General features: G+C 41.0%; 1 protein-coding gene across 6 annotated transcripts in view; it reads right to left on the bottom strand.

Annotated features, from left to right (window-relative positions):
- Positions 1-22,411, bottom strand: part of ABCC5 (ATP binding cassette subfamily C member 5) — an 80,029-nt gene extending 57,618 nt beyond the window's left edge. For 4 of the 6 annotated variants that reach the window (XM_060639345.3, XM_060639354.2, XM_060639355.2 and 1 more), the window contains exons 1-2: positions 20,371-20,393; positions 18,510-18,693 (exon numbers count right to left, since the gene is read on the bottom strand). In XM_060639345.3, the coding sequence (XP_060495328.1) occupies positions 18,510-18,693; positions 20,371-20,378 (192 nt within the window). In that variant the 5' untranslated portion in view covers positions 20,379-20,393. Of the gene's footprint in view, positions 1-18,509; positions 18,694-20,128; positions 20,241-20,370; positions 20,394-22,278 lie in introns of those variants that run through there. The other 2 variants (XM_060639346.3, XM_060639347.3) reach the window with 2 other exon arrangements.
- Between the last annotated feature and the right edge of the window lie 4,664 nt (positions 22,412-27,075).

Below are 27,075 nucleotides of genomic sequence, written 5' to 3'. Positions count from 1 at the left end.
CAGAAGAGAGGTGTTATTTTCCTCCGATATGGATTATAAGCACATCATCCTTTTCTCACACTGTCACAAATATTTCCAGCAATGGTTATGAAACAGCAAGAAAGAATAGATCCCCAAATCAAGAAAAGTTAAGTAGTGCAGCACCTAACACACCGTCTTACACAAAGCAGAGTCTCCGTTTTTATGCACCACTTCTTTTCCACACAGACAAAGGCCACTCAAATGTTGGCGGAAATGAATTCATGCATGGAGGTTACCTGGATGCCTAGGTGGCTCTCTCCTCAAATACAATAGCTTTAGTTCACAACACAGTTATGCATCTTCAGATAAGATAAGGTACTGCTTAGTATTGGGAAAGTACACAGCCTTCCCAACTGGGAAACGCATTTTTTTCCCTTTTGATAAAGGCAAGGTAGACCAGTTTCAACAACATAACAACATTAACATGATAAATGAATCAATACCAAGAAACGAATTAACTTAAAAAAAATTTTTTTTAATGTTTATTTATTTTTTAAGAATGAGAAAGGCAGGGCGTGGATGGGGGAGAGGCAGAGAGAGAGGGAGACACAGAATCCAAAGTAGCCTCAGGCTCTGAGCTGTAAGCACAGAGCCCGATGTGGAGCTCGAACTCACAGAACATGAGATCATGACCTGAGCCAAAGTCAGATGCCTAACCGACTGAGCCACCCACGCACCCCAGAATTAACTCTTTTATAAAGTACTTTGGTATTAGGTGAACACTTATTTTGTGGTTAGGGACTATGGAACCTAATAACGAACTAAGTACAACAAAGGTAGGTTTTTTGTTTTTTGTTTTTTTTAACTTTTAGGCTGCCTATAACCACAACAAGAAGAAAGCCATTGGGTTGAGAAAGGAGAAAGATATACTAAAAATACAAACACACCTACTATAAGGAAGTAGAAACTGGGAATACGTACAAAATAGGTATAGAATGTTGTGAGGACCAGCCTTAGTTGGATATCCAAAGCTTCAGAAGAAGATAAAAATTAAAATAATACCACTTCAAGTGCACACTGGATATTTGCCAAAACGGACTACATGCTGGGCCTTAAAACAAACCTCAACAAATTTCAAAAGACTGACATCACATGGTGTATATACATTGACCACTTTGGAATTCAGTTCAAACTCAGTAACAACACAAGAGAATCTCCAAATATTTAGAAATCATGCAACACGCTTCTTTTTTTTTTTATGTTTATTTATTTATTTTGAGAGAGAGAGAGAGAGCTGGAAAGAGAGATAGAAAGCAAGCAGGAGAGAGGCAGAAAGAGAGGGAAAGAATCCCAAGCAGGCTCCACACTGTCAGCATGGTAACCGATGCAGGGCTTAAACCCACAAATTGTGAGATCATGACCTAAGCCGAAACCAAGAGTTGGACGCTTAACCAACTGAGCCACCCAGGCACCCCAACACACTTCTAAATAATATGAGTTAAATATATAAAATGGAAATTAGTAAATATTCTGAACAAAACGCTAAGAAATTATAGCACTTCCAAATTTGTGGGATGGGGCTATAACAGAACTTGGAGTGAAACTGTGAACGTTTTAAAATCATATATTAGAGGGGCACCTGGGTGGCTCAGTCTGTTAAGCATTTGACTTTGGCTCAGGTCACGATCTCGCGGCTCGTGAATCTCAACCCCGCATCAGGCTCTGTGCTGACAGCATGGAGCCTGCTTCAGATTCTGTGTGTCCCTTTCTCTCTGTTCCTCCCTGCTCGGACCCTGTCTGTCTGTCTCTCTCTCAAAACTAAATAAACATTAAACAAATTTTTTGGGGGGTGCCTGGGTGGCTCAGTCGGTTGAGCGTCCGACTTCAGCTCAGGTCATGATCTCAGAGTTTGTGAGTTTGAGCCCTGCGTCGGGCTCTGTGCTGACAGCTCAGAGCCTGGAGCCTCCTTCAGATTCTGTCTCCTTCTCTTTCTGCCCCTCCCCACTTGTGCTCTGTCTCTCTGTCTCTCAAAAATAAATAAATGTAATAAAAAATCTAAAAAAATTTTTTTTTATCATGTATTAGAAAAGAAGAAAAAGTGAAAACTTGGGGGAAGAAATTTTATTATTTCTGTGACATCCTTTTTTTTTTTTTTTTTTTAATTTTTTTTTTTCAACGTTTTTTATTTATTTTTGGGACAGAGAGAGACAGAGCATGAACGGGGGAGGGGCAGAGAGAGAGGGAGACACAGAATCGGAAACAGGCTCCAGGCTCCGAGCCATCAGCCCAGAGCCTGACGCGGGGCTCGAACTCACGGACCGCGAGATCGTGACCTGGCTGAAGTCGGACGCTTAACCGACTGCGCCACCCAGGCGCCCCTGTGACATCCTTTTTAAAATAATAATTAGAATTATGACTGAACCAGGACATATCAGATTTTTAGGAATTGTGTACAATTTCTGGAACAACATAAAGAAAGTTGAGCATCACTTCTTATTTGACAATGCTTCCCATGAAATGTAACAAACAAATTAAGCCTAATTAGTTCAATGTCTTCCTTTCACAAGTACACAGAATACATCTTTTGAGATGTTTCTAGGGACCCTCTGAAAAATCCCAAAGTTAGTTCAAAGTGAACAAGACTTTATTAGAATTTGATTTGGGGTGGGGCACCCGGGTGGCTCACTCAGTTAAGTATCCAACTTTGGCTCAGGTCATGATCTCACGGTTCATGAGTTTGAACCCCACATCAGACTCTGTGCCTCCTGCTCTCTCTGCTCCTCTCCTGCTTGTGCTCTGTCTCTCTCTGTCTCTCAAAAACAAATAAACATTAAAAAAAAAAAAATTAAAAAGAAGAATTTGATTTGGGGGAAGTTTGTCAAAAATATCAAAAGGCTTAAAACACTTGATTAGATTACAGCCACCATGAAACAATACTTAGTTATCCATTTTGCCAAAGTGACAATTAAAGACTTCAAAAGCTAATACAGAAAGCTACAGAGTTGTAAAAAACTTAGCTCTTTTAATAGAGAAGACTCAGCTTTCTAAAATAAAGGTAACATAAGGTGCAATAAATTATTTTTATAAAACATAGAATCTTTGTTTTCTAGGCAGATTACTTAAAAGGTAAAGAAAAACCTTTCACAGTCTCATCTAGAACAGACCAATAGTTCAAGAAAACTTTGTCCTTTTAGCAGATGAAATAAAATTTTTTCAGTTCTAAAGAAGTATATTATTGATATTTAAACTTATTTTTCCTTAAGCCAATTAAATAGAACTCTTTTACATAGTAATTTTGGCAATGCCCTCTGGAGATAGAAAAACACCACATATGTAATATATGTCTATAGACCTACATACATGCAGACACAGAGACCCTGTAGCTTTCATTCCAAAACTCTAGCTGTGAATCAGGTATTTCTCACACGGCCAAAGCTTTTTTTTCTTCTTCTTCTTTTTTTTAATGTTTATTTATTTTTGAGAGAGAGAGAGAAAGAGAGAGAGAGAGAGAGTACACATGAGCACAAGCTGGGGAGGGGCAGAGAGAGAAGGGTACAGAGGATCCGAAGTGGGCTCCACGCTGTCAGCACAGAGCCCAGTGTGGAGCTCAAACTCATGAACCGCGAGATCATGACCTGACCCGAGATCGGATGCTTAATCGACTGAGCCATCCAGGCGCTCCATGGCCAAAGCTTTCTGAGGCAAGGGAGCTTCTATAGCAGTCGGTATTTTGAAAAGCCTCTTTTTCCCTATTTAAAAAAAATTTTTTGTAATGTTTGTTTATTTTTGAGAGAGAGAGACGGAGAGGCAGATCGCAAGCAGGAGAGGGGCAGGGAGAGAGGGAGACACAGAACCTGAAAGCAGGTACCAGCCTCTGAGCTGTCAGCACAGAGCCTGACATTGGGCTCAAACCCATGATCCATGAGATCACGACCTGAGCCGAAGTCAGACACTCAACAGACTGAGCCACCCAGGTGCCCCTCTTTTTCCCTATTTTTAAATTCACTCTCTGTGGGCAGTGTTTTGGTTATCTCCTGGGGTGTTTACATTTCAAAGACATGATAAAATTTACAACGTTAAGGGGCAGAGAAAGTACAAGTTCTCTCTTAGGAGTTTTTTGAGTAATTGCTATTTAGAACTTTCCTCTGTATTAAGGGTTGGACAGCCTTGGGCATTTTGCCTATTTCACTGCCAATCACCATAATATTCTCCCCTTCATTCTCTTCACTTTCCAGCAATTACAACTCTTAGATCCATTTTTTTTTTTTTTTTTTTTTTTTTTTTTTTTTAAGAAGGCTCCATGCCCAACATGGGCCTTGAACTCAAGACTCTGGGATCAAGAGGACCCTGGGATCAAGAGTAAGATGCTCTACTGACTGAGCCACCTCTTAGAGTCCTAATCAGGCTTTGTCACAAGTGCTCAGACCTCAATCCACAGAAGCCTACACCCTCCTACCTTGGCAAAATGGCAAAATGGAGACTAAGGTCTCCAACTTATTATCCTGCTCTCCCACCTAGTCTGCCAGTCCCAAAACTGAATAGTGGACAACTGCATGTCCTTCTCTAACTTCAGCCCTTATCCGACTTTCTGATCCAAGCTTCAGCCTCTAGTTAGTTGGGCATCAGTGGCCAGCAGAGCTGCCCAGACTAGAGGCCAGCTCACAATGAATGCTCACTGGGCAGAGCGAGCACAGTGTGCTATGTGTAGTTTCTCAAATGTGTATCAGACCTGCTGCCATTTTCAGGGTGTCCTAGTACTCACATGGTGGTCCACAAGCATCTAACATACAGGCCACCACTCCCCACATCAATGTAGATAGCCAACCAGGGATTTCCCCCAAGGAGGATGCCTCTTTCCCAAGGCCATTTATTTGGTCTCCTGACTGGCTTGCCAACAGTTGGTTTGTAAACTGGCCCCCATACATGCAGGGCAAGGAGAGACCAAGGAAAGAGGCAAACCACCTCAGATTGGTAGGTGGCAGGTTTGATAAGCAAGGGAATTTACATATGAGACTTTTCTTGAGTGACAAGATGAGTACATCTCCACACCCACCTGCCAGAGTCTTAAAAGTTTATATAGAAGCCCTAACCAGGTTCAGTCATGTATACAGTCCAGATGGTCTCAACAACACATTATTATCTCAAGGCTGTGTTCCTCGGGAAGCTTCTGGGAGAGGGGAAGGCAAGTGGAAGCCACATTCCAAGGATGGGGGAGGGAGTGAGGAGCTTCCAATTGTAAGGGTCCAGCTCACAGGTCAACTGGCAGTTGCATCCTCTTGATGAACCTTCTTCCCCCACTACCATTAGCTTTAGTAATTTCAGTTTTATTTTGTTGACCTAAAGCTGCCTCCATCCCACCTACCCCGGGACTTTAGCAAGAAATAGAAGAAGCTAGAGTAATTGTCCTTGTTTATACCCAGATCTCATGACTAGCATTTATCTGTAAAGGCAACAGCTTACTTACTCGAAGATCACAGGAATATCTGGGCAAATTAATTTATAACAAGTCAACACAGCATTCCTATGTGCCAAGCATTGTTTCAAATACTTTTTAGGTATTAACTCATTTAAATCCTCATAACAACCCTATGAGGTAGGTACTATTATTTCTCCTATTTTATAGCTGAGGAAAGGGAGGCACTTAGATGTTGAGTGGCAGCAGGGATTTGAGTCCAGGCTCCAGAGTTGAGGCTCTTAATCACTATGCTATGACGCTTTCAAACAAACAAACAAACAAACAAAAAAAGCAAATAAACTATCACTGTACAAGATGACCTCAAATGTACCCTCATAAACAGCTCTCCTCTTTCCCCAGGGTGAGTATCAGATTAAAATAAACTATGACTCTCTAACTCTGACTCTCTCAACTAACCTCATGATAAGCAAATGGTAGTTTCAAAGTCAAAGTCACAAGTACATGATTAGAATACTAGAATGCAAAAAAACTATTTTATTTAATTGCAAAAATAAAAAATGTGCTTCCTCATTATTTTTAAACCAAAGATGAACAGATGTTAAACACAGACACATTATAGACTTATACTGAAACAAAATAAAATTATCTTTATACCACCCTGCCAGTAACCACACAGATGTCTCATCCTTCCAACTATTTGATTGTAGGCCTAACTTCTCCTCTCTAGCCTTCCTAAAAAGCTTACCTGGCCAAACAGGCCAGGAATAAAAGAGTATGTCTGTTTAAAGATAAAAATAAACTTATCCCACCACATTAACATTCTGTAAAGTGAGTTATTGACATTTTAAGTTTGAATGGATTAAAGATGGAAATGAACCAAGAGAAAAGACTTAACATATTCAAACTATAAGTGTTTGCTGTATGAAAGCATAAATAACAGGGTAGAGAAACATGATTCAGTGAATATTGTTGGGAAAAACAAATAACAGATTAAAGATGAATTCATTGAGATCCAGGTTTCACATTATGATACTGTGATTTATAAGAAATGTATATTTGGTCACTCACATAACCAAAATACATTTCTCGTATATATTTGGTCTTCAGCCATAGTTACTGGATCATAGCTCCAAAACCCCTTAGCATTTCCTAAGTGCCAAGAGTGATGAAGGTGTCTTTTATTGTCTTAATGAAAGTGACTTTTGGACCTCATCCAAAGCTGGGGGCTGGATGCTGGGAGGACCAACCACGTGATTAAAGTGTTGGAACTTCCAGTCTTGCCCCCTACCAGGGGACTGCAGGCTGAATCAGCCAATGGCCAATAACTTAGTCAATAATGACTGTGTAATGAAACCTCTGTAAAAACTCAAAAACACTGGGTTTGGAGAGCTTCCAGGATGGTGAACACATGGAGATTTCAGGAGACTGGTGCACCTGGGGATCCATGCTCTTTCCCCACACCTCGCCCTGTGTTTCTCTTCGTCTAGCTATTCATTCATATCTCTTAACATGTCTTTTATAAACTGATAAATGTAAGTAAGTGTCTCCCTGAATTCTGTGAGCTATTCTAGTGAATTAAAAGAACTTTAACGAGGAAATTGGTGGAACCTTCAATCTATAGCCAGTCGGGTCAGAAGTAAAGATAACAAACAACCTGGGGCAGGCGACTAGTGTCTAACGTTGAGAGATGGAGGGCAGTCTTATAGGTCTGAGCCCTTAACAGGTAGAATCTGATGCTGTCTCAGGAGAGAGTCAGAATTGAGTTGAACTATCAGACATCCTGCTGGTATCCAAGAATTTCTTGGTGTTGTGGGGTGGAGGGTGGGGTGGGGAATGCTCCCCACATTGGAAATTGGCAACTCCAACATCTAAAAGATATACCACACATTAATCCATCTGGGATTAACCCAAAAAGTTACATTAAAAAGATGAAATAAATAGAAGAAAGAGAATTAAATTGCTTACTTAGTTGAGCTATGGGAGGAAAATAGTCTCCATTTTCCCCCAAAGCCAGAAACTTATCAAAGGCAAGATGGATGAGTTTAAATATAAAAAGGAAAATGTTTGCATAATGAAATTAACATTAAGGGGAAGGGGAATAAAGCTAAAGAAATGACAAGGTAACGATATATTTGAACAGCCAGTTTTTACTGAAAAATATATGATTTTTTAAATCTATTCATTCAATAAATACTTACTGAAGGACCTACTATGTGCCAGATACTGCTCTAGGTGCTAGGGATGCAAGAGTGGACAGACCCCACACCTCTAAATCACTGCCTTCATGCAGGTTACTTTCTAGTATTCACAAAAGGTCGAAATTCAGAACAGTCTGCTAAACTGGTTCAAAAGCTTCTTTCAGCCTCTAAATTCAATGTCATCAATTGAGAAATAAATTATATTTTAAGATACAACTCTATATACCTCCCATACAAGAAGGAGGGAAGTGTTAACACAAACATACATCATCTGAATATTGAACTGATTTTTTAAAAATCGGTCTATCGCTTCTCGGCCTTTTGGCTAAGATCAAGTGTAAAAATCGGTCTTCCTTTTGCTCTTTTTTTTTTTTTTTTTTTTAATGTTTGTTTGTTTATTGAGAGAGAGAGAGAACACATGCAGGAGAGGGGCAGAGAGAGGGAGAAAATCCTAAGCAGGTTCCACGTTATCAGTGCAGAGCCTGACTCAGGGCTCAATCCCACAAACCATGAGATCATGACCTGAGTGGAAATCAAGAGTTGGACACTTAACCAACTGAGCCACCCAGGCGCCCCTGAACATTGAAGTGATTTTTAATATGCCACTGGCAGGTACTCAGGAGAACAAACTGGTGATATGTAACACTCTACATATTCTCTGTCTTTATAACAGTAATGTATGAAGAAAAATTTTCAAAAGAAAAAAATAATTTCAATCCAATGGTTTATTGGGTATTAAATACCTAATACAAAATTAATGGCTAAACTACATTTGATCAATTAGATCAGTTCAGTGCTGTCCAATAGAAATATAATGCAAGTCACAAATGTAATTTAAGTTTTTCTAGTAGCTACATTAAAAGAGTAAAAAAAACAGGTGAAATTAATTTTAATAATATATTTTACTTAATCCAATAGAAAATACTATCTTTTAAATACATCATTGATAAAATTGTAATAAATGTAATGTTATTTACATTTTAATGTAATATATAATAAATATTACATTAATTATGTAATGTGAAAATATAATAATAAAAATTACTAATGAGATGTTTTAACTTTTTTTTGTACCAAGTCTTTGAAATCTAGTGTGTATTTTTTTAATGTTTATTCATTTTGAGAGGGAGAGAGTGTGAGCAGGGGAGGGGCAGAGAAAGAGAATCCTAAGCCAGCTCCAGCTCCACTCTGTCAGCACGACCATGAGATCATGACTTGAGCCACAAACAAGAGTCGAACGCTTAACCAACTGAGCCACCCAGGCACCCCCACTGTGTATCTTATATATCTAGCACATCTCAATTCAGACTGCACATATTTCAAATGCTCAGTGACATGTGGCCGCAGTATCACACAGTGTATGTAGCCCCACAGTTCTCAAGAGAGGGTGCTTTTGCTTGCCCAGGGGACATGTGGCAATGTTTGGAGACATATTTGGTTTTCACAACTGTTTGTCCTGTGGGTAAAGGTCAGAGATGCCGAACATCCTACAATGCAGAGAACTACCCCCCCCCCCCAACAAAGAATTATCTGGCCTCAAATGTCAATAGTGCTAAGGTTGTCCTAGACAGCTAAACAGATTATACCATTAGTATTTGATGTATGCTGATCTAGGGGGGAGTGTATTTTATTACGCCTATTTGTTTTTTATGTTACAGTATTTTAAATCCTTTTTAGAAGTAACTTTTTACAGTTTCTCCTGAGATAAGAGCACCCATTTCTCCTTATTTCTCTTGACAGGCACTGCAGACAGAAAGGCTTTCCATGGCCAGATGACTCGGCCAGAGAAAGGCCTCTGCGGCAGTCGATTCATTCCAAAGGGAAAAATACTGCTTGATCCAGGAGTTGAGAAAACATTAAACAAGGAAATACTACTGACATTTATATCTTCCTGAGGATTATGTAACTACAAGATACTGAGCATTTTTTGTGCTACCAAGGCAACGGTGATGGGCACAGTGGGGGGTATTGGGGAGCTAAAAGGGGTCAATGAAATCCAGGTTCTGCTATGGTTCAAATAAAGGTCAGGGAAACACACAGTCATATTCATGTCCATCTGGTGAGGGAAACAAGGAACATTTGATCCATAAGCAAAGGGAGATAACTGCATAAGAGACTTCCCCTCCGCTGTGCACACTAACAGCATCCCAGTGGCTGTGATAATTAGCACACCTATCGCACAGCATGGCCACCGCATAACTAGTTTGTCCCATCTCATTTTAACAGGCTGCCAGAGCGGAATGTCTGCTGACAGGGCAACCATGGGCTGTCCCCTGCATGGAGGCCCCTGGAACAAGATACTAGGGGCCAGAAATCATTCCCCAGGCTGAACAATCCCTTCCTGACAGCAGGACAACAGCAGGGCAGCCTTCCTAAGCCTGGGGGCTGAGGATTCATCCAAGTTGTTCCTGAATGTGGGGACGGCAGGAATCAACTGGCAGTTCAGAGGCGCCTCTCAGCTTTCAAGGGGATTAAAGGCTACAGCACTCCTGTCTGGCACACTCCACAAAGAAAGCAGTAATTGGGGGTGCCTGGGTGGCTCAGTCAGTTAAGCATCCGACTTTGGCTCAGGTCATGATCTCTAGGTTTGTGGGTTCGAACCTCTGCTGCCAGCACAGAGCCTGCTTCAGATCCTCTGTCCCCCTCTCTGCCCCTACCCTACTCTCTCTTTCAAAAATAAATAAATAAACTTAAAAAAAAGGCAGTATTTGGGGTACAATCAGAATAGACTGGCCTCAGACGCTACAGCATATTCTCCCTCTCTTCTTAATTCACAAGATCTTAATTCACAGACACAGAATGGGTAGCCTCTTATAAACTTTTCTGGCCCAAGTAAAAGTTTTTCTGAGATGTCCTTCCCCTGAAACTGCCTTTATGACAAACATCTAGATGGATAAACTTTTTAAGGGGAACTCTTGTATGATCAGACATAGGTTTCAAGAGACTCAAAATATTAAAAATTAAATCAAAAAGAAATTAAAATGTGTTTTTAAATCAGAGAAAAAATAAAAAAGTTGATGCCCTCCCAAGACCAGCTGACTTTAGGCATTCCCATCCTCCCTACCTGCAACAAGTTAAAGAAAACTACAAAGGACATTTCCTCTCCTAATTCTCATCCCATCCTTACTGCAATAGGTTAGGAACATGATCCTGACTATCTCAAGCTCTTCCCTTAAGAACTTAGTCCAATAGTGGCCACTTCAGTCAAGAGGGATAGCAAAATTCTAGAAGGCAGCCTCCATGGATTCATCCATAAAACCAATGAATATAACTTAATACCAATACCATGGTAAATAGGTATTTTTCTGCAGTTCATAATCTAGCATTACCCAATAATTAGTAGGAATTTGAGAGTTTTTAGCTGCTTCATATAAAGCTAAATTCCAAGGAACTTATTCAAAGTTTCTATTACATTGGGGAGTGAGATTAACTTTGTTATTACAATGATAAGGTTTCAAAGGATTAAACTGAAAATGAATCAGAAGGGGAGAAAAAGACTTACAGGAAACCCTTAGAGCCCCACTGGTGGAGGGGATAGAAGAAACTTTATTCCATGAGATCCAGAGCAGAGATTCTCTGTGCTGGCTACATTACGATCACCAGGGCAAATTTACAACAACATGGATGCTGGAACCCTAATCCAGAGACTGGTTTAATCAGTCTGGTTTAGGGCCCTTCATAGGTATGTTTTTTAACGTTCTTCAAGTGATTTTCATATGCAGTCCAGACTGAGATTTAGATTTAGATAGAATTTTGATATTTTGCATTTGACAAAAGCTCTTTAAGACTGTCAGGCTTTAGCTTTAGAAAAAAAAAAAAAATCTGGGCACCTAGGTGGCTCAGTCGGTTAAGCATCTGACTCTTGATTTTGGCTTAGGTCATGCTCTCACAGTTTGTGGGATCGAGCCCTATGTAGGGCTCTGTGTTGACAGCATGGGGCCTGCTTGGGATTCTTTCTCTCCCTCTCCCTCTGCCCTTCCCCCCCCGCCCCCCCACCCACACTTTCTCTTTCAAATAAATAAATACATGTTTTGGGGTTTTTTTTATCCAAAGTATAATTCACAAATAAAACTTCCTCCAGGGGCACCTGGGTGGCTCAGTCAGTTAAGTGTCTGACTTCGGCTCAGGTCATGATCTCACTGTTCATGAGTTTGAGCCCCGCTTCGGGCTCTGTGCTGACAGCTCAGAGCCTGGAGCCTGCTTCAGATTCTGTGTCTCCTTCTGTCTGTCTGTCTCCCTCTCTCAAAAATAAATAAACATAAAAAACAAAAACAAAAAACTTCATTCAGCACCTTGTACCATACATAGACCCATGTTAAATGCTTAGTATAAGATGTTAGTATATGACGTTAGGGTTCTGTCATGTGACCCCTGTGTTGCAGAGCCCCTACAACTGCTGACAGTGGTGAGAAGCAAGAAGTGAAGATTGGGGCAGTCTGGCTAGCTTTCTACTGTGAGAATACAACATTTAAGAAAACCAAGATATAACACCATATCTGCTTTGGTAAACACCAAGTTTTCATCTGATACCTAATAACAGAGTGAAGTTGATTCCTTGAAAAGCTAATTTACACAATAATCTTAAATAATTAAAACATATGTAAGATCTAATTACCTAAATAGGTTAACTCCCTAAAGGGAGGATAAGAAGGGAAGGGACAGACAAGCTTAATTCTGCTAATTAGTGAATTTCAGTGCACCAAATTAACTTCACATTAATCTGTAATTTTGATATTGACCAATTCGATCATTGACAAAGACCTCCGAAGGCCCAGTTTCCTGTTCCTGGCATTGACCTGTTTATTTCTGATTAAAAGAAAGTGGAAGAATGGCGAGACATTAAAGAAACCATTAGCAGAAGGCTACCTAAAAGCAGAACCAAGATTTCATCAAAAAAGTTTTCATTAACCATTTGTAACATCCAGATCATACATCTTAACCAAATAAAGGCTTAGGTATTTAAAACTGCTTAGAATACAGGAAGCTGGTTTCAATACTCTTCTTCCCTTTTGACAGAGCCTCCTTCAGCTCCAGCCAACAGGCTATATTTATTTCCCTGAAGCAGCATTTCCTAGGAAAGAAGCAGCAGCCTCACTGCAGACAGCGTAAAAGAGCTCATGATCACAGCAGCAGGCCAACCTCAGGAGACCCATGGCCCTGTAGATTCATTTCACCATGCAAGAAAGCCACTGGGCTCTGCACCAATAGGAGTGCTGTTGTCATCTCCAGCAGAGGACTCTGGGCTGCTATTGGAAACCAACACCTGGCACCAAGCCAGATAACCGTATCACACCCGTACTGAGCTTTATAAAGCTTTATGGATGCCGACAGGGAAAAGAAAAGGAAAAAAAAAAAAAAAAAGCAGGTGTTCTTACTCATCCTATCACTGACTGTCCAGAAAATCTGCTGAGTCACTGAGTACCAATCAAGAGAAAAATAATGCAGAGTCTGCAAATACTAATCTCCTTCATCCCGCTCTCCTTCCAAAAAGCAAGTAGACTCACAGGTAATATTCCTGACTCTGAAAACACAAGGGCATAGACAAATTCACACACCCTTAGTCCATACAGAAAAGTTTTCAGAGTCAAATATCTGAAAATATAATGTACTAGACAAAGCTATTTTTTTACTTAAAAATTTTTTTTTTAATGTTTACTTATTTTTGAGAGAGAGAGAGAGACAAAGCATGAGTGGAGGGAAGGGCAGAGAGAGAGGGAGACACAGAATCGGAAGCAGGCTCCAGGCTCTGAGCTGTCAGCACAGAGCCCAATGCGGGGTTTGAACTCATGAACCATGAGATCGTGACCTGAGCCACCCAGGCACCCCAGAACATGACCTTTTAAAAACACTTGACAGTTATGCATTCATTTTAACATATATAAAAAAACAGACAGCATAAACTTATGATTTTATTTATTACTTAGGTCAAGGCTGAGCAAAAATAAAAAATCCAGATTAAAAGAAATATTTCAAGTAAGAAAAAAGTTCAGAGGGCACAAGGATAAGATAAAAATCATGAAAACAGTACTCAAATTTAAAAGTCTGGGAAACATGAAAGGAGAGTGAAAATAAAGTTTATGTGGACTCTTGACATTTTATAAAAGTAGTAACAGCCTTCCTGTTTCTTCAAGATAAGACTCGATCACATGAAGGAAACTTGCTGTCTGGCTCCTGACTTAATAAGTTAGGGGACAAAGGGCACAATAGTGATTCTATTTACAGTTCTTTTCCACCTGGAGAGGAAAAGCTGGCTGTTGCCACTGTACGTCCTAATGTCACTTCTACTGTAACCAACTGGGCGGGGACCCTGTCTCCAGAAATTTCACCAGACTACCCACATACAATAGCTTCCCAGCTTCCACCTTTTTTCTGAGCTATAAGCCATCCTTGCTCACTCCCAAGGCTTCATCTATATGGATGCACTAATGACTTCAAATTTTTCTTCTGCTACCTTACTTGCCTGTGCTCTATCTTCTGATCATTTTATCTGGATGCACTCAAATTCAACATGTTCAAAGTAAACTCATTCTCACCTGAATCTTCTTCTCTTCCTATACATCCATTAGTAGTTTTAAACTCTTACCACCAATCCCAGACCCCCCCAATACTTCCTTCTCCTTCCAGAGATGCCCCTGTCTCTCCTCTCTCATCTCTCCTCACTATTATGCTTGGTTGGATGCAGACTCCTGGCCTCTTTCACATAGATTGGCACAGGAGACTCCCCACCGCTCCCTATATTTTATCTCTCTCCTATGCAGGTTTTTTCTACATTGTCTCAAAACTAATCTTCCTAAGATAAAAATCAAGTCTTAAAAATCCCTTCTCAGCTCCATATCATTAGCCCTTGGGTAACACAAATGAAAACCACAATGAGATATCAGACATACCTATCAGAATGGCTAAGATAAAAATAACAACACCACCAAATACTGCCAAGAATGCAGAGAAACTGGATCACTCATATATTGCTGGTGGGAATGGAAAAGTGTATAGCCAGTCTGGAAAAGAGTATTGAAGTTCCTTATACACCAAAACATGCACTTACCATATGACCCAGCAACTGCATTCCTGGGCATTTATCCAGACAAATGAGAGCTTATTCACACAAAATCCTATATATAAATGTTCAAGGCAGCTTTATTTGTAACAACTACACACTAGAAATAACCCAAAATGCCCTTCAACAAATGAATGGTTAAACAATCTATGGTTCCTCTATAACATAGAATAGTACTCACAATGAAAAGGAAAGAACTACCTAAAACATGGAATACTACTCACAAAAAGAAACTACTGATCCACATATCAAACGAGATGGATATCAAGGAAATTATGCACAGTGAAAAAAGCCAATCTCAAAAGTTACACGCTACGTGATTCCATTTATATAGTATTTTATTTTTTTTATTTTTTTATTTAAGACAGAGCAAGCAGCAGGGAAGAGGGGCAGAGGGACAGAATCTCAAGAAGGCTTCAGGCTCGGTGCAGGGCCTGACATGGGGCTCAATCCCACGATGCTGGGATCATGACCTGAGCCAAAATCAAGAGTCGGGCACTCAAACGACTGGGCCACCCAGGTGTCCCTATAGCATTCTTAAAACGACAAAATTGTCAAGGTGGAGAACAGATTAGAGGTTGCCAGAGACTGGGGGCAAGGGGAAGGGAGGTGGCTATGGCTGCAAGGGAGGTGAGAGTAGCATGAGAGATGCTTGTGATGGTGCTGTTTTGTGTTCTGACTGTGGTGATGGTCACAAAAATCTACACATGCAAAAAAACTGCACAGAATAAACACATGCAAATGAGTATACACAAAACCATAAAACTGGGGAAGTCTTAATAAGCTGGGTGGATTGTTTTAATGTTGAGATATGGTGCTATAGTTTTGTTTTTTATGTTTATTTTATTTTTGAGAGAAAGAGAGCACAAGCAGGGTAGGAGCAAAGAGAGAGGGACACACAGAATCTGAAGCAGGCTCCAGGCGCTGAGCTGCAGGGCTCGAACCCACAAGCAGGGAGATCACGACCTGAGCCGAAGTCGGACACTTAACCAACTGAGTGACCCAGGTGCCCCTATGGTGCTATAGTTTTCTGCAAGAAGTTACCACTGGGGGATAAAGTGTATACAGAATTTCTTTGCATAGTTGTCTCAAAATAAAAAGGGGGGGACAAAAACCCTCCTCAATAACTTCCAATAGTTCCCCAGTGCCCATAGTAAAAGATTCCTTATCATGGCATGCAGAATTTTCTCTTTCACATCCTAAGCTCTAGACAACTGGTTCTAAGATCTAACATTTAGAATGTTAGAATGCCATCTTAGAATGGCAGGCATCAGTCTAAGCATTTTACATGCATTATCTCATTTAATCTTCAATAATCCCATGAGTCACGTTCTACTATCAATACCATTTTATTCATAAACCATCAAACCACAGATGACATAGTAACCTGAAAGCATCCCTACCTAATCATCCTTCAAAGTCCTGCTCCAATGTCACCTTTGTGACTTTTTCTAGAGTTAAGTGCATACTGACAGTGCCTGGCACTCAGAAGATACTCACCACGTGGTTAATTAACATAAGGCTTAGGCAAACAACACAAACCACAAACAAGTTATAAAACTGGCACCTTAAGGATTTGACAGTGATTACATTGACTGTTTTCCAAAGTTCAGCTTGAGTAGGAAAGCACTATATAATAAACAGTGGGGATGGAGCACCTGGGTGGCTCATTCAGTTAAGCATCCAACTCTTTATTTTGGCTCAGGTCATGATCTCACAGTTCGTAGGTTCAAGTCCCATATCAGACTCTGAGCTGGCAGCACAGAGCCTGCTTGGGATTCTCTCTCTCCCTGTTTCTGCCCCTACCCTCCCTCCCTCCCTCCCTCTCTCTCTCTCTCTCAAAATAAATAAACTTAAAAAATATATATACGGTGGGGACAGAAAACACCTATTACTGAGAAAATGTTGTTTAATAAGGCAACAGCTTTCACATACCAAAGAAGGACAGGTAATGTCAGGCTAATGAAACTCCAGTGTCAGCTGCAAAGTTTTTCTGATTCTCAAGTTTTCACATAACAAATACTGTACATGAATACAAACCTTACCTTCCTAAACCCAGTCACCCCCATTCTTCCTTTGCAATTGAAGAAAAGGTATAATTTTTTTCTTTTCAGAAAAAAGATATTTCTTCCATTTTAACATTTATTTATTTTTGAGACAGAGAGAGACAGAGCATGAACGGGGGAGGGTCAGAGAGAGGGAGACACAGAATCTGAAACAGGCTCCAGGCTCTGAGCTGTCAGCACAGAGCCTGACGCGGGGCTTGAACTCACGGACCGCGAGATCATGACCTGAGCCGAAGTCGGCCTAACCGACTGAGCCACCCAGGCGCCCCTATTTCTTCCATTTTAAAACGTATACTCATGGCACACCTGGGCATCTCAGTTGGTTAGGTATCCAACTTCAGCTCAGGTCTTGATCTCACACCTGTACGTTTGAGCCCCGCATGGGGCTCTGTGCTCACAATTCAGAGCCTGGAGCCTGCTTCAGATTCTGTCTCCCTCTCTTTCTGCCCCTCCCCCACTCACACTTGGTCTCTGTCTCTTTCTCTCAAAATAAATCAACATTTAAAAAAACTAATTAAGGGGCACCTGGGTGGCTCAGTCGGTTAAGCGGCTGACTTTGGCTCAGGTCATGATCTCGTGGTCCATGAGTTCCAGCCCCACGTCGGGCTCTGTGCTGACAGCTCAGAGCCTGGAGCCTGTTTCAGATTCTGTGTCTCCCTCTCTCTGACCCTCCCCCGTTCATGCTCTGTCTGTCTCTGTCTCAAAAATAAATAAACATTAAAAAAAAATTTTTTAAATAAAAATAAAAAAACTAATTAAAATTTTTTTTAAATGTATTTTAATTATTTCCCTTGGAGAAAACAAAATTCTTATCTAAAGACTCCTTCACATCCATGGATTTCCTTGGAAAACTTACTTATCATACTACCACAATCTAGAATTGTTCCAGTACTCTGAAATCTGCAGGAGTCCCTCCAAAGGATTCACATTTTAAACACAGACAACAGAGGCAGAGGCAAAAAAACAAACAAACCAATTTTAAGTACATGAATGAAGTTGGGGGGGGGGGGTTGTTTCTGTTTTGTTTTGTTTTATTTGAGAGAGAGAGAGAGAGAGAAAGAAAGAGAACATGAGCGGGGCAAAGGGAGAGAGAGGGAGAGGGAGAGAGAAAATCTTAAGCAGGCTCCACACTCAGTACTGAGCCCAACAAGGGGCTCGATCCCACAACCCTGGGACCAGGAGCTAAGATTAAGTCTGATGCTCAACCGACTGAGCCACCCAGGTGCCCCTAAGTACATGAATGAAGTTTAATGGTTCATATTCCCTCTCTTCCCTCTTCAGCACCCCCACCCTCACCCCTACAAGGTGACTTCTCTCAAGCAAAGCCTTTTCAGAATTCACCACAGGGCAGTACAAGCAGGAGAGAGGAGAACTCAAAAGGAGAAACAGGTGGCAGGCTGAAGCCAACCGACCGCTCCTTTTTTATATGTAACCATAAATTCTTACCAGTGATCTAAAGCCAACAACAGGGATGCCTGGGTGGCTCAGTGGGTTGAGCTTCCAACTTCAGCTCAGGTCATGATCTCACGGTTTGTGGGTTTGAGCCTGGCATCGGGCGCTGTGCTGACAGCTCAGAGCCTGGACCCTGCTTTGGATTCTGTGTCTCCCTCTCTCTCTGCCCCTCCCCTGCTCGTGCTCTGTCTCTCTCTCTCTCAAAAATAAATAAACATTAAACAAATTTTTTTAAATAAAAAAATAAAGCCAACAACAAAAATGAAATTTCGTTTTAATTATGCATTATATGAAAAAGGAAGGTGTAGTCTAATACAACAAGCAGGTAAGAAAAGGAATTCAGGAAAAGGAATACCGACCGGTCGATTTCTCTTATATTTGGAGTCCTCTCGGTCTCTGTGCTGCCCGGAAGTGCTGGTTCTCTCTCTCACGTTTCTATAACCAGGACTGGGGATGATATACTCTTTTCCTATGTCGATATCCTTCATCTTCTCTGAGTAGAGGTGCCAGGGCTCACAGACTTTTGGTTTCACTTGAGAATTTCTGAAATTAAAAATTCATCAAAGAATAACACTATATGTTAATTATACCAGAATTTTTTAAAAATTTTCTTTATTTCCTTAAGGAAAGAGATTTCCTAAATTTGTACTTAATCATATGCAAAAGTACTTTAAACTAGAAAAAAAAGGGGGCAAAAGCATTAAAGTTTACTACCATTATACCTATAAAAATAATTTTTCAGAAATGTTTAAAGTGCCATTTCATTTTTTTTAAAGAAAAAAAATATCAGTGTAATAGAACCAAGGATTACCACCTCCCACCTCTAAGGGGGAAAAAAAGATTAGAAAAAAATAAACACACTAGTAAAGAGATATCATCACCCATCACCTTCAACTAAGCTCAAACCCATGTAAGGAGCATTCAGATAAGTCTTTCAAAAAAAAAAAAAAAAAAAAGACAACTTTTAAGTTTGTTCCAAGCATTATAAACTCCACAATTTTAAAATGGATATTATTTCTCCTACTAAATGTTACTAAATGAAAATTTACAACGCACTTATTCTACCAATGATATATCCCACCTCTGCGTTTTTATAATTGGGTAATTGGTTTGTTATTTGAAAGCTCCATGAAGTTACATAAATACAAATACAAAACAAATTTATACCTGAAATGCAAAACAAAACAATATTATCACACCTTAACCTAAAAAAATTTTTTTTAATGTTTATTTATTCTTAAGAGAGAGACAGAGACAGCACGAACAGGGGAGGGGCAGAGAGAAATAGAGGCACAGAATCTGAAGCAGGGTCCAGGCTCTGAACTCTCCGCACAGAACCCGACACAGGGCTCAAACTCCCGAGCTGTGAAATCATGACCTAAGCGGAAGTAGGATGCTTAACTGACTGAGCCACCCAGTTGCCCCAATAATATTACACCTTAACTTTAAAAACAAATTCCCCTTGGGGTACTGAAAGTGTTCTAAAATTAGACAGTGGTGATGGTTGCCCAAGCCTGTGAATGTACTAACCCAAAACTGAGTTGTAATACTTTAAAGGGGTGCATTTAATGGTATATAATTTATATCTCAACAAAGCCGTTATTAGAAAACAATAACAAAAAGAAATTCCCCATCCTGTCCAACAAAATCTTACCTAATATTTACCTGAAACTCTGTTCTAAACCTTTGCTTGCCTGGCTAACTTTGATCGATATACTGTATCAACTCCGGTTAATTCTGAAAAAATAAAACACACACATTTCCCCCACTCTGAGATGGCTCAAAGTTTCTCAGATACAAGCTGAGAAAACGCCTTTCGCACCAGCCTCACTAGAAATTAAAGAAGTGTAGCTGTGTTGCCTTTTGGATTCCATAACTTCCTAGCTATAACTGGGTCTTAAAAGTACTACTCTGCAGACAAAATTCTGACCACTACAATTCATTTTTCTAAGGTATCAGAGAAAAGGAGAATACTTACTAAATAAAAAAGAACTAAATCTCCTCCATACAGACGTGTTTCCAACACACTTCTTGCCTTTCAGAAGTCTAGTTCAACTACCCTGAGTCGATACTGCTAAATTACGTATCTTTAAAAAAAAAAAAAAAAAAAAAAAGTCACCTTGTCCAAGGACAAACTGCACCATAAAGCATTCCGGCTTACAACCAAGAGCACAGCAATCACGTCACTGAGACCTCATTAAGCCTAAACTATAAACAGACCTGGGCATCTGCCTGTGTCCCCAATGTCAGGTTGCAGCTGCAGATCAGAGTAATCCCTCTTGTTAGAGGGATCACTGAAGTCCAACCTTCCTCACAAAAGGCTCCCTAACCTAGCTGATTGTGTGGAAGCTGAACAGATAAGTCCCATTTTGAAAAAAGGCAAGAGGAAGGAAGTGGGTTTGAAAGGGGCACGGCCCAACCAACTAATTCACAATTCCAAATGCCATATCAAGAAGAACATAAAGTTCATCCCAATTGTCTAAGAACTCTTGATAACCAAAGTGTGTTTCAATCATTTTATTTCAAGTTATTCTACGTATGAAGGAGGTGGGGAGTAGGTCTCCATTGCCTCTAACACTCTTGTTTCTTAGCTTCCTGGGAAAAGAGGCATAGCCCTGAGAGTAGGCAGGCCTTGAGTAGGCACAAAGTTACTATCTCTTGGCCTTGAATATAAGAATTCCATTTTCTGTGTATCAGGATTATAAGACCAGGCACCCCACATAGAGGCCACCCAAGAGCTAGGAATCCCTATGAGTTTTAGAAAGAAAACAAGCCCAAGTCTGAATAAAGCAACCAAGAAAGGATCACTATAGGCTTGACTCTTTTTGACTCTATTTGTACTTCCCTATTTTTTTCTGTTCTCCTTTTGGGTGTTAAAAAGTTGTTTTGCAATGCTAACTTGACTCAGCTGACAAGAACGGAAAAAAGGAAAGGATTTTTTTTTTTCTTTTTTGAGTCAGAGCTATACAATGACATTAGCAGAACAACCAAAGTGGTAGAACCCCAAAGAAGTGTCCAGATTCAAACTCAACAGAGTTGAGGCCAGACAACTGCCTTTTTTTTTTTTTTTTTTTTAAATCAAGGTTCCCCTTCCAGTGGTAAAAGTGTAGACATTCTCCCTGCACAACGATGCAGAGGAAACTGCATGGGGGAGGGGGATTGCAAGAACTGGAACTAGCCAGACTGGTGTTTCCAAATTGCCTTCATTACAACATTCCTTAGGTATCCAACCTGAGGAATTTCATTCAGGCCCTGAAGCTGCACAAGAAGACCTGAAGCTATTTACCACCCTCTGATAATCCACTTGTGGTGCTTCAACCGTCCGCACCCTTCACTGAGGCAACAGATTCCAGTATAACCTATCCATCTTGTCCTTCAAAACCTTCTGAAACTTTGCCAATCATTCCTGTGCCCTTCTGCCTCCTGCCTCCCCACGTCTGTGCAGAAGCCAGATGACCCCTGTGCAACAAACATAAAGCAACATGCAGCTCTGTGTGGTGGAAGTGGAAAGGCACTGATGACAGTCAAGAGATCAGGACTCCCTCCATTCCTGGCTCTGCCCAGGGTTTGCTGTGCGTACTTGTGTCACGAACCTCCATTTACCCGTTTGCAGAAAACGAGGGGATGACTTTTAAGGTCGCTGCGCTGGCAGCTCAGAATCGCTGGTATAAGACTTGAGCGGGGTGTGCCCCGGGCCGCCCTCCCCACAAGCTTGAGGATGGGGGCTTCTCTCTCGCCAGCTTTACCTGGGATGCCTTGACCCTTGGGCGTTCCCACGGCCAGTTTGGGCTTGACGAGGCCACAGCGACCCACACCCACGGGCCGCGGGCGCAGCACCCCCTGGTGGCCGCATCCGGGTATGTAGCCAGCACTCTCGACCACTCAGCCCACCCGACCTGCCTTCCGACGCCAGGACCTCAGCACCAGCCAGCCCTCAGGGATTGCGTCCCGAGGAGGGGGCGGCGGGACACTAGAAGGAGGCCAGGCTGCGCTTCTCAGGTCTCCGGATTCCCCCCGAACCTCCTCTTATCCCCGATCCCAGTCCGCCACCCCGGGTGGGAACATACAGGGGTGACCCCCGTGACAACCAACAGAGAAGGAGGGGGTGCGACGTTAGCTGCTACCTACCTGTGCCCCGGCTCCAGGACGGCCGCACCGGCCACTCGACCACGCTCCCGAGCATCAGCCCCGGAGCAAAACAAGCCTTTATAGCGGCATTGGCCGCCAGACTGCGCAGGCGTGCTGCACAAAGACTCCCCAAGACTGAAGGGAATTGTAGTCCCTCTTCTAGGAGCCCGAGGCTCGACACGCGGCAAAGGACTATATTTCCCAGAAGCGCTGCAGAAGCCCTGGAGGAGGTGCAGGCTGCTCCTCCTTTCCACCGCGCTCCTGGCTCTGCACCATCCTTCTCAGAGCTTCTGCGAGCCTGTCTGGAATCTTCTCTGAGGCCGTGTGCCCCAGTGGGTGGCCGGGAGGGTTGACAGTAGCCCTTGGGGGAGGGTGGGGGGCGCAGCTCGGTGTTTGCAGGCAGGACGGAGCCGACGGTGTGCGGCCATTTATGCACCAGAAAATATCATGAAGGTCATCAGCTATCAACTAGCCCCGACTCGTGTCTTTTATGGCAGTTAACATTTTACGATTGTTTGCTCAGTATTCGACCTGCATCCTGCGCTGATACCACCTTTTTCAGTTTTATCCCACTGCCCGTCACATAACCTTGTGCTACCTGGTTTCTAGATAATGAAACGCCAGGATCACAATTTCTACGGTAGCAAGAGCCTTGGAAACGATGTACCAACTCACTCCTTTTTGTAAATCAAACTGAGGTTCCCAAAGAGACTGATCACAGTATTTCTCTTTGTGTTTCATCTGTACCTTCAACATGATCGTAACATCACTACTTTCTGTTGAGTGCCTACCTACTCTGTACGTGGTGCTTTACATGAAATTCTTGTTTCTTTTAATCTCCACAACCACACTGTAGGTATATCTTTTCCATTTCAGAGATTATTTTTAAAAAGGTAAAGTGACTTGTTCATCTTTATACAACTAGCTAGTGTGAAGACACTAAGGTATCAATTAATTAACACAATGTTCCTGCGTGAGGATGGATTAATAGGCCTATGCAACACCACAAAGAGGCTGGGAACAGACTCATGCATATATGTAAGCACGATCTGTGACTGAGAAAACATTACAGATCAGTAGGGAAAGGAAGAAGTTTGGATAAATAGTGCTGGGACAATAGGTCATCTGTATTTTTAAAAACTCAGGGATTACTACTTCAGCCCACACAGAAAAATCGATTTCAGGTAGATCAAAGACCGACCTATGAAAGGGAAAACTTTCAAATGTTGGAAGAAAATGTGAAATAACTTCATGACCTTGGGAGTAGAGAAGAACCTCTTAAACAAGTTGCAAACACAAAAAATAAAGGAAAGATTGATACATTCTTACTATATTTAAATTTAAATTTCTGTACAAGAGCCATAAATTGAAAAGCAAAACCACAAGTTATAACCAACAAAATTTTGGATACAAAATATACAAATAGTTTCTACAACTCAATAAGAAAGGGCAAATCACTCAGTCGGAAAATAGGCAAATGCTATGAACAGACAGTGAACACACTGTAAAGGAAACCTGAACAACCATTCAAGCATGCAAAGACACCCAATCAGGAAAAAAAAAAAAAAAACAGGGAAATTCAAGTTAAAATAGCAATGAGATACTGTTTTATGCCCTTCTCATGGGAAAACATAAAAACCTGACAACACCGACTATTGTCAAGGATCTGGAAAAACAGGATATTTTGCACATTGCTGGCAGTGTATCAACTGATAGAACCATATTAAAGAGCAGTTTGGCCATATTTAGTAGATTGGAAAAGGGCTATATATAGGGCAGTATTGTTAGATCCCTGGCAGACACCTAAAATTTAGTGGCTCAGAGTCAAGAAGTTTATTTCTCTTATAAATAAAAGTCTTAGGTAAGTATCCCAGATCAGTAACGTAGTCCTGCTTCCTGCAGGCAATCAGAGACCAAGGGTATGGTGGCTCTGTCAGGTTCAACATAGAGCTCCAAAATTTTTCTACTCATTGCTATTACGAGTCACCCGGGTGGAAGGAAGAATATGGAGATGTGTGACCTGATCTTGAGGCACCAGCAGGGAAGCAATATACATCATTTCCATTCACATTCTACTAGTGACAATTTAATCATCTGGGCACATCTAAGTGAGAGGGAAACTGGGAAGTGCAATCCTCAGCTGGGAAGCTATGAGCCATCTACAACTCCATTACAATGGAAGAAGGAAAGAACAGATTTCAGTGGAAACTAATGGTTTCCACCTCATATGCCTATCCTTGAACCCAGAAATTCCACTTCTACATATATGCTGTAGGGTAGCCTTTCTCTATGGAGGCTTCTGCAAGTGAATTAAGCCCTAAAAAGAATTATTTGAGTGATTATTTTCTCAATTCTCCCAAGGATAACACATATCTAGTATCATTTTGGTGTCCAAGAGAGAAGTTAATTCATTACACACAGTGAATGCTTTAGGGCATCAGGGCTTAATGCTATTAGCTGAGAAAAGATGCCCTAAAGGGCCTCCCACATATATACACAAGGAGATATATTCATTGTGCATTGTCTGTAGTAGTGGAAAGAATCTAAATTCCATTAACAAGAGAACAGACAACTAGATTATGGTATTTGTATAATGAGCTACTATACAGCAGTTAAAGAACATGGGCTATAATGTATCACTATGTATAAGTTTCAAAAACAATGTTGAGCACAAATAAGTTACAAAAAGACTCAAATTGTATAACCCCAATTTGTATTTATTTTGCAAATATGTAAAAATGTGATATGTTGTTTATGAATACACATATATGTACTTAAAAATATAAAAAATACCTGGGCATGATGAACAACAATTTCAAGGTGTAATTGGAGATATAGCTGGTGTTGCAGGTACAAGAATAAGATCAGAGAGGGAGACACAGGAGCTTCATCTGTTTCTGTAATATTTTATTTCTTTTTAAAATGATTTATAGGGGCGCCTGGGTGGCTCTTTTGGTTGAGCATCCGACTTCAGCTCAGGTCATGATCTTGCGGTTCATGGATGGAGCCCCGCGTCAGGCTCTGTGCTGACAGCTCAGAGCCTGGAGGAGCCTGCTTCAGATTCTGTGTCTCCCCTCTCTCTGCCCCTCCCCTGCTCATGCTCTGTCTCTCTCGCTCTCTTAAAAAATGAATATACATTAAAAAAATTTAATGACTTATAAATATTCATTTTAATGAGGTTTGGAGTGGGTACACAGGTCCTTCTAATATCATTTGCTGTACGTTTTGGTGGCTTTAAGTATTTCATAATAAAAATGTTTTAGTGTCATAGGAACAAATCATATCTCCTCTCACTGGGACTATATGCACTTGAGCCAAAGAATCTTGCAGGTCGCTATATCTGTATCTGCTGATGAGAATTCCTGAAGCGCCTGTGGCCATCTGGTTGCATAAGATAAACCTCCTCAGCACACCTCAAGCCACCTTGCTGAGGTATACTAGCACTTCCTACCATGCCTCAAACACCGTAGAACCCCAAAGCTGCAAATCTGATACTTTAATATAAAATCAAAACCTTCTAAAAATCTCCCTGAAATACTCCAAATATATTGATCATAGGCTAAAAGAAAAAAAAACAAAACAATAATAGACGACCATTGCGCAGACCTGGTGCCAAGCCTCAATACCCTAAGGTCTTATCCCTGTCTGTCCACAGATAGCCTGGGCCAAAGAATCGTACTTAACTTATACTTACTTATAAGTATAATTAGACTTCTACTTACTTACATGATACTGATTGCAAAGCATCCCCTCCTTAAAATGATTTTGTGTTGTGAGATGTTTGGGGGAGTGATATTCTCCAATCCTCAGGCAAGGGGCTAGAGTAGAGAATCTATGTAAACCCACACTTGTACATATTTTAAAAATAATACTTATTTTGTGTAATCCACTAAAAATATTCATTCAATATTTGATGGAGATATAATGGAGTGAAAACAGAGAAGTTTCCTGTCCTTATGGGGCTTAGAGTTCCAAATAAACTTGAGTCCAGATTTAAATTATAACTGGAGTAGGTACTAGACAAGGAAGGTATGAGTTGTGCCTGAAGGACAGTGGGAGTTAGTAAGGTGAACATGTGGAGGTGGGCAGAGCAGAGAGCACTCCAAGCAGAGGGAACAACAAAGACCAAGCAGAAGGAAAAGGAAGGGAACATCTCCAAAGGCCTTGTAGACCATGTTATAGGTCTCAGAGGAAGAGCAAATGGCAACCACGACAAGGTTTTTAATGGTGAGTGGGTTAAGGGTTGAGAAATCAAATTTGCATTTTGAAAACTGCACTGTGGCTGGTAGACTGGAGAAAGAGTTAGAAGTATCTAGAAGGGAAGACAATCAGCAGACCTTGGTGATGGAGTAGGTAAAGCGGTGTGAGAAAGAAAGGTGTCGAGGGTACCACCTAGGTTTCTGGTTGCAGAACTGGATGGATGGTGGTACCGCTGCTCATTGACAGAAGTGTTTTATTGCAGTAGCTTCCTCTACCCAGGTTACCAGGACCTAATGCCAAATGGCAATGATCACTCCACATCTGCTGTGGCATTCACAGTTGAATTCTTATGAAGACAAAATTTCACTTTTGCAGATCAATTTTACAATGAAAGTCATTTTCAAGAAATAAGACTTTTTTTTCAAGTTAGCTAATAAAGTGAATATTTTACTTGCCATCACAGAAACAACAGTGTGAGAGAATAATAAACCTCTTTAACGGTCTCTGGCAACTTAAATTTTTTTTTTTTTAATGTTTATTTACTTTTGAGAGAGAGACAGAGAGACAGAGCGTGAGCAGGGGAAGGGAAGAGAGAGA

The sequence above is a fragment of the Panthera onca genome, chromosome C2 (genome assembly GCF_046562875.1).
Source record: "Panthera onca isolate mPanOnc1 chromosome C2, mPanOnc1 haplotype 2, whole genome shotgun sequence".
NCBI classification, from domain to species: domain Eukaryota; kingdom Metazoa; phylum Chordata; class Mammalia; order Carnivora; family Felidae; genus Panthera; species Panthera onca.
This window is presented reverse-complemented; position numbering and strand designations above follow the sequence as displayed.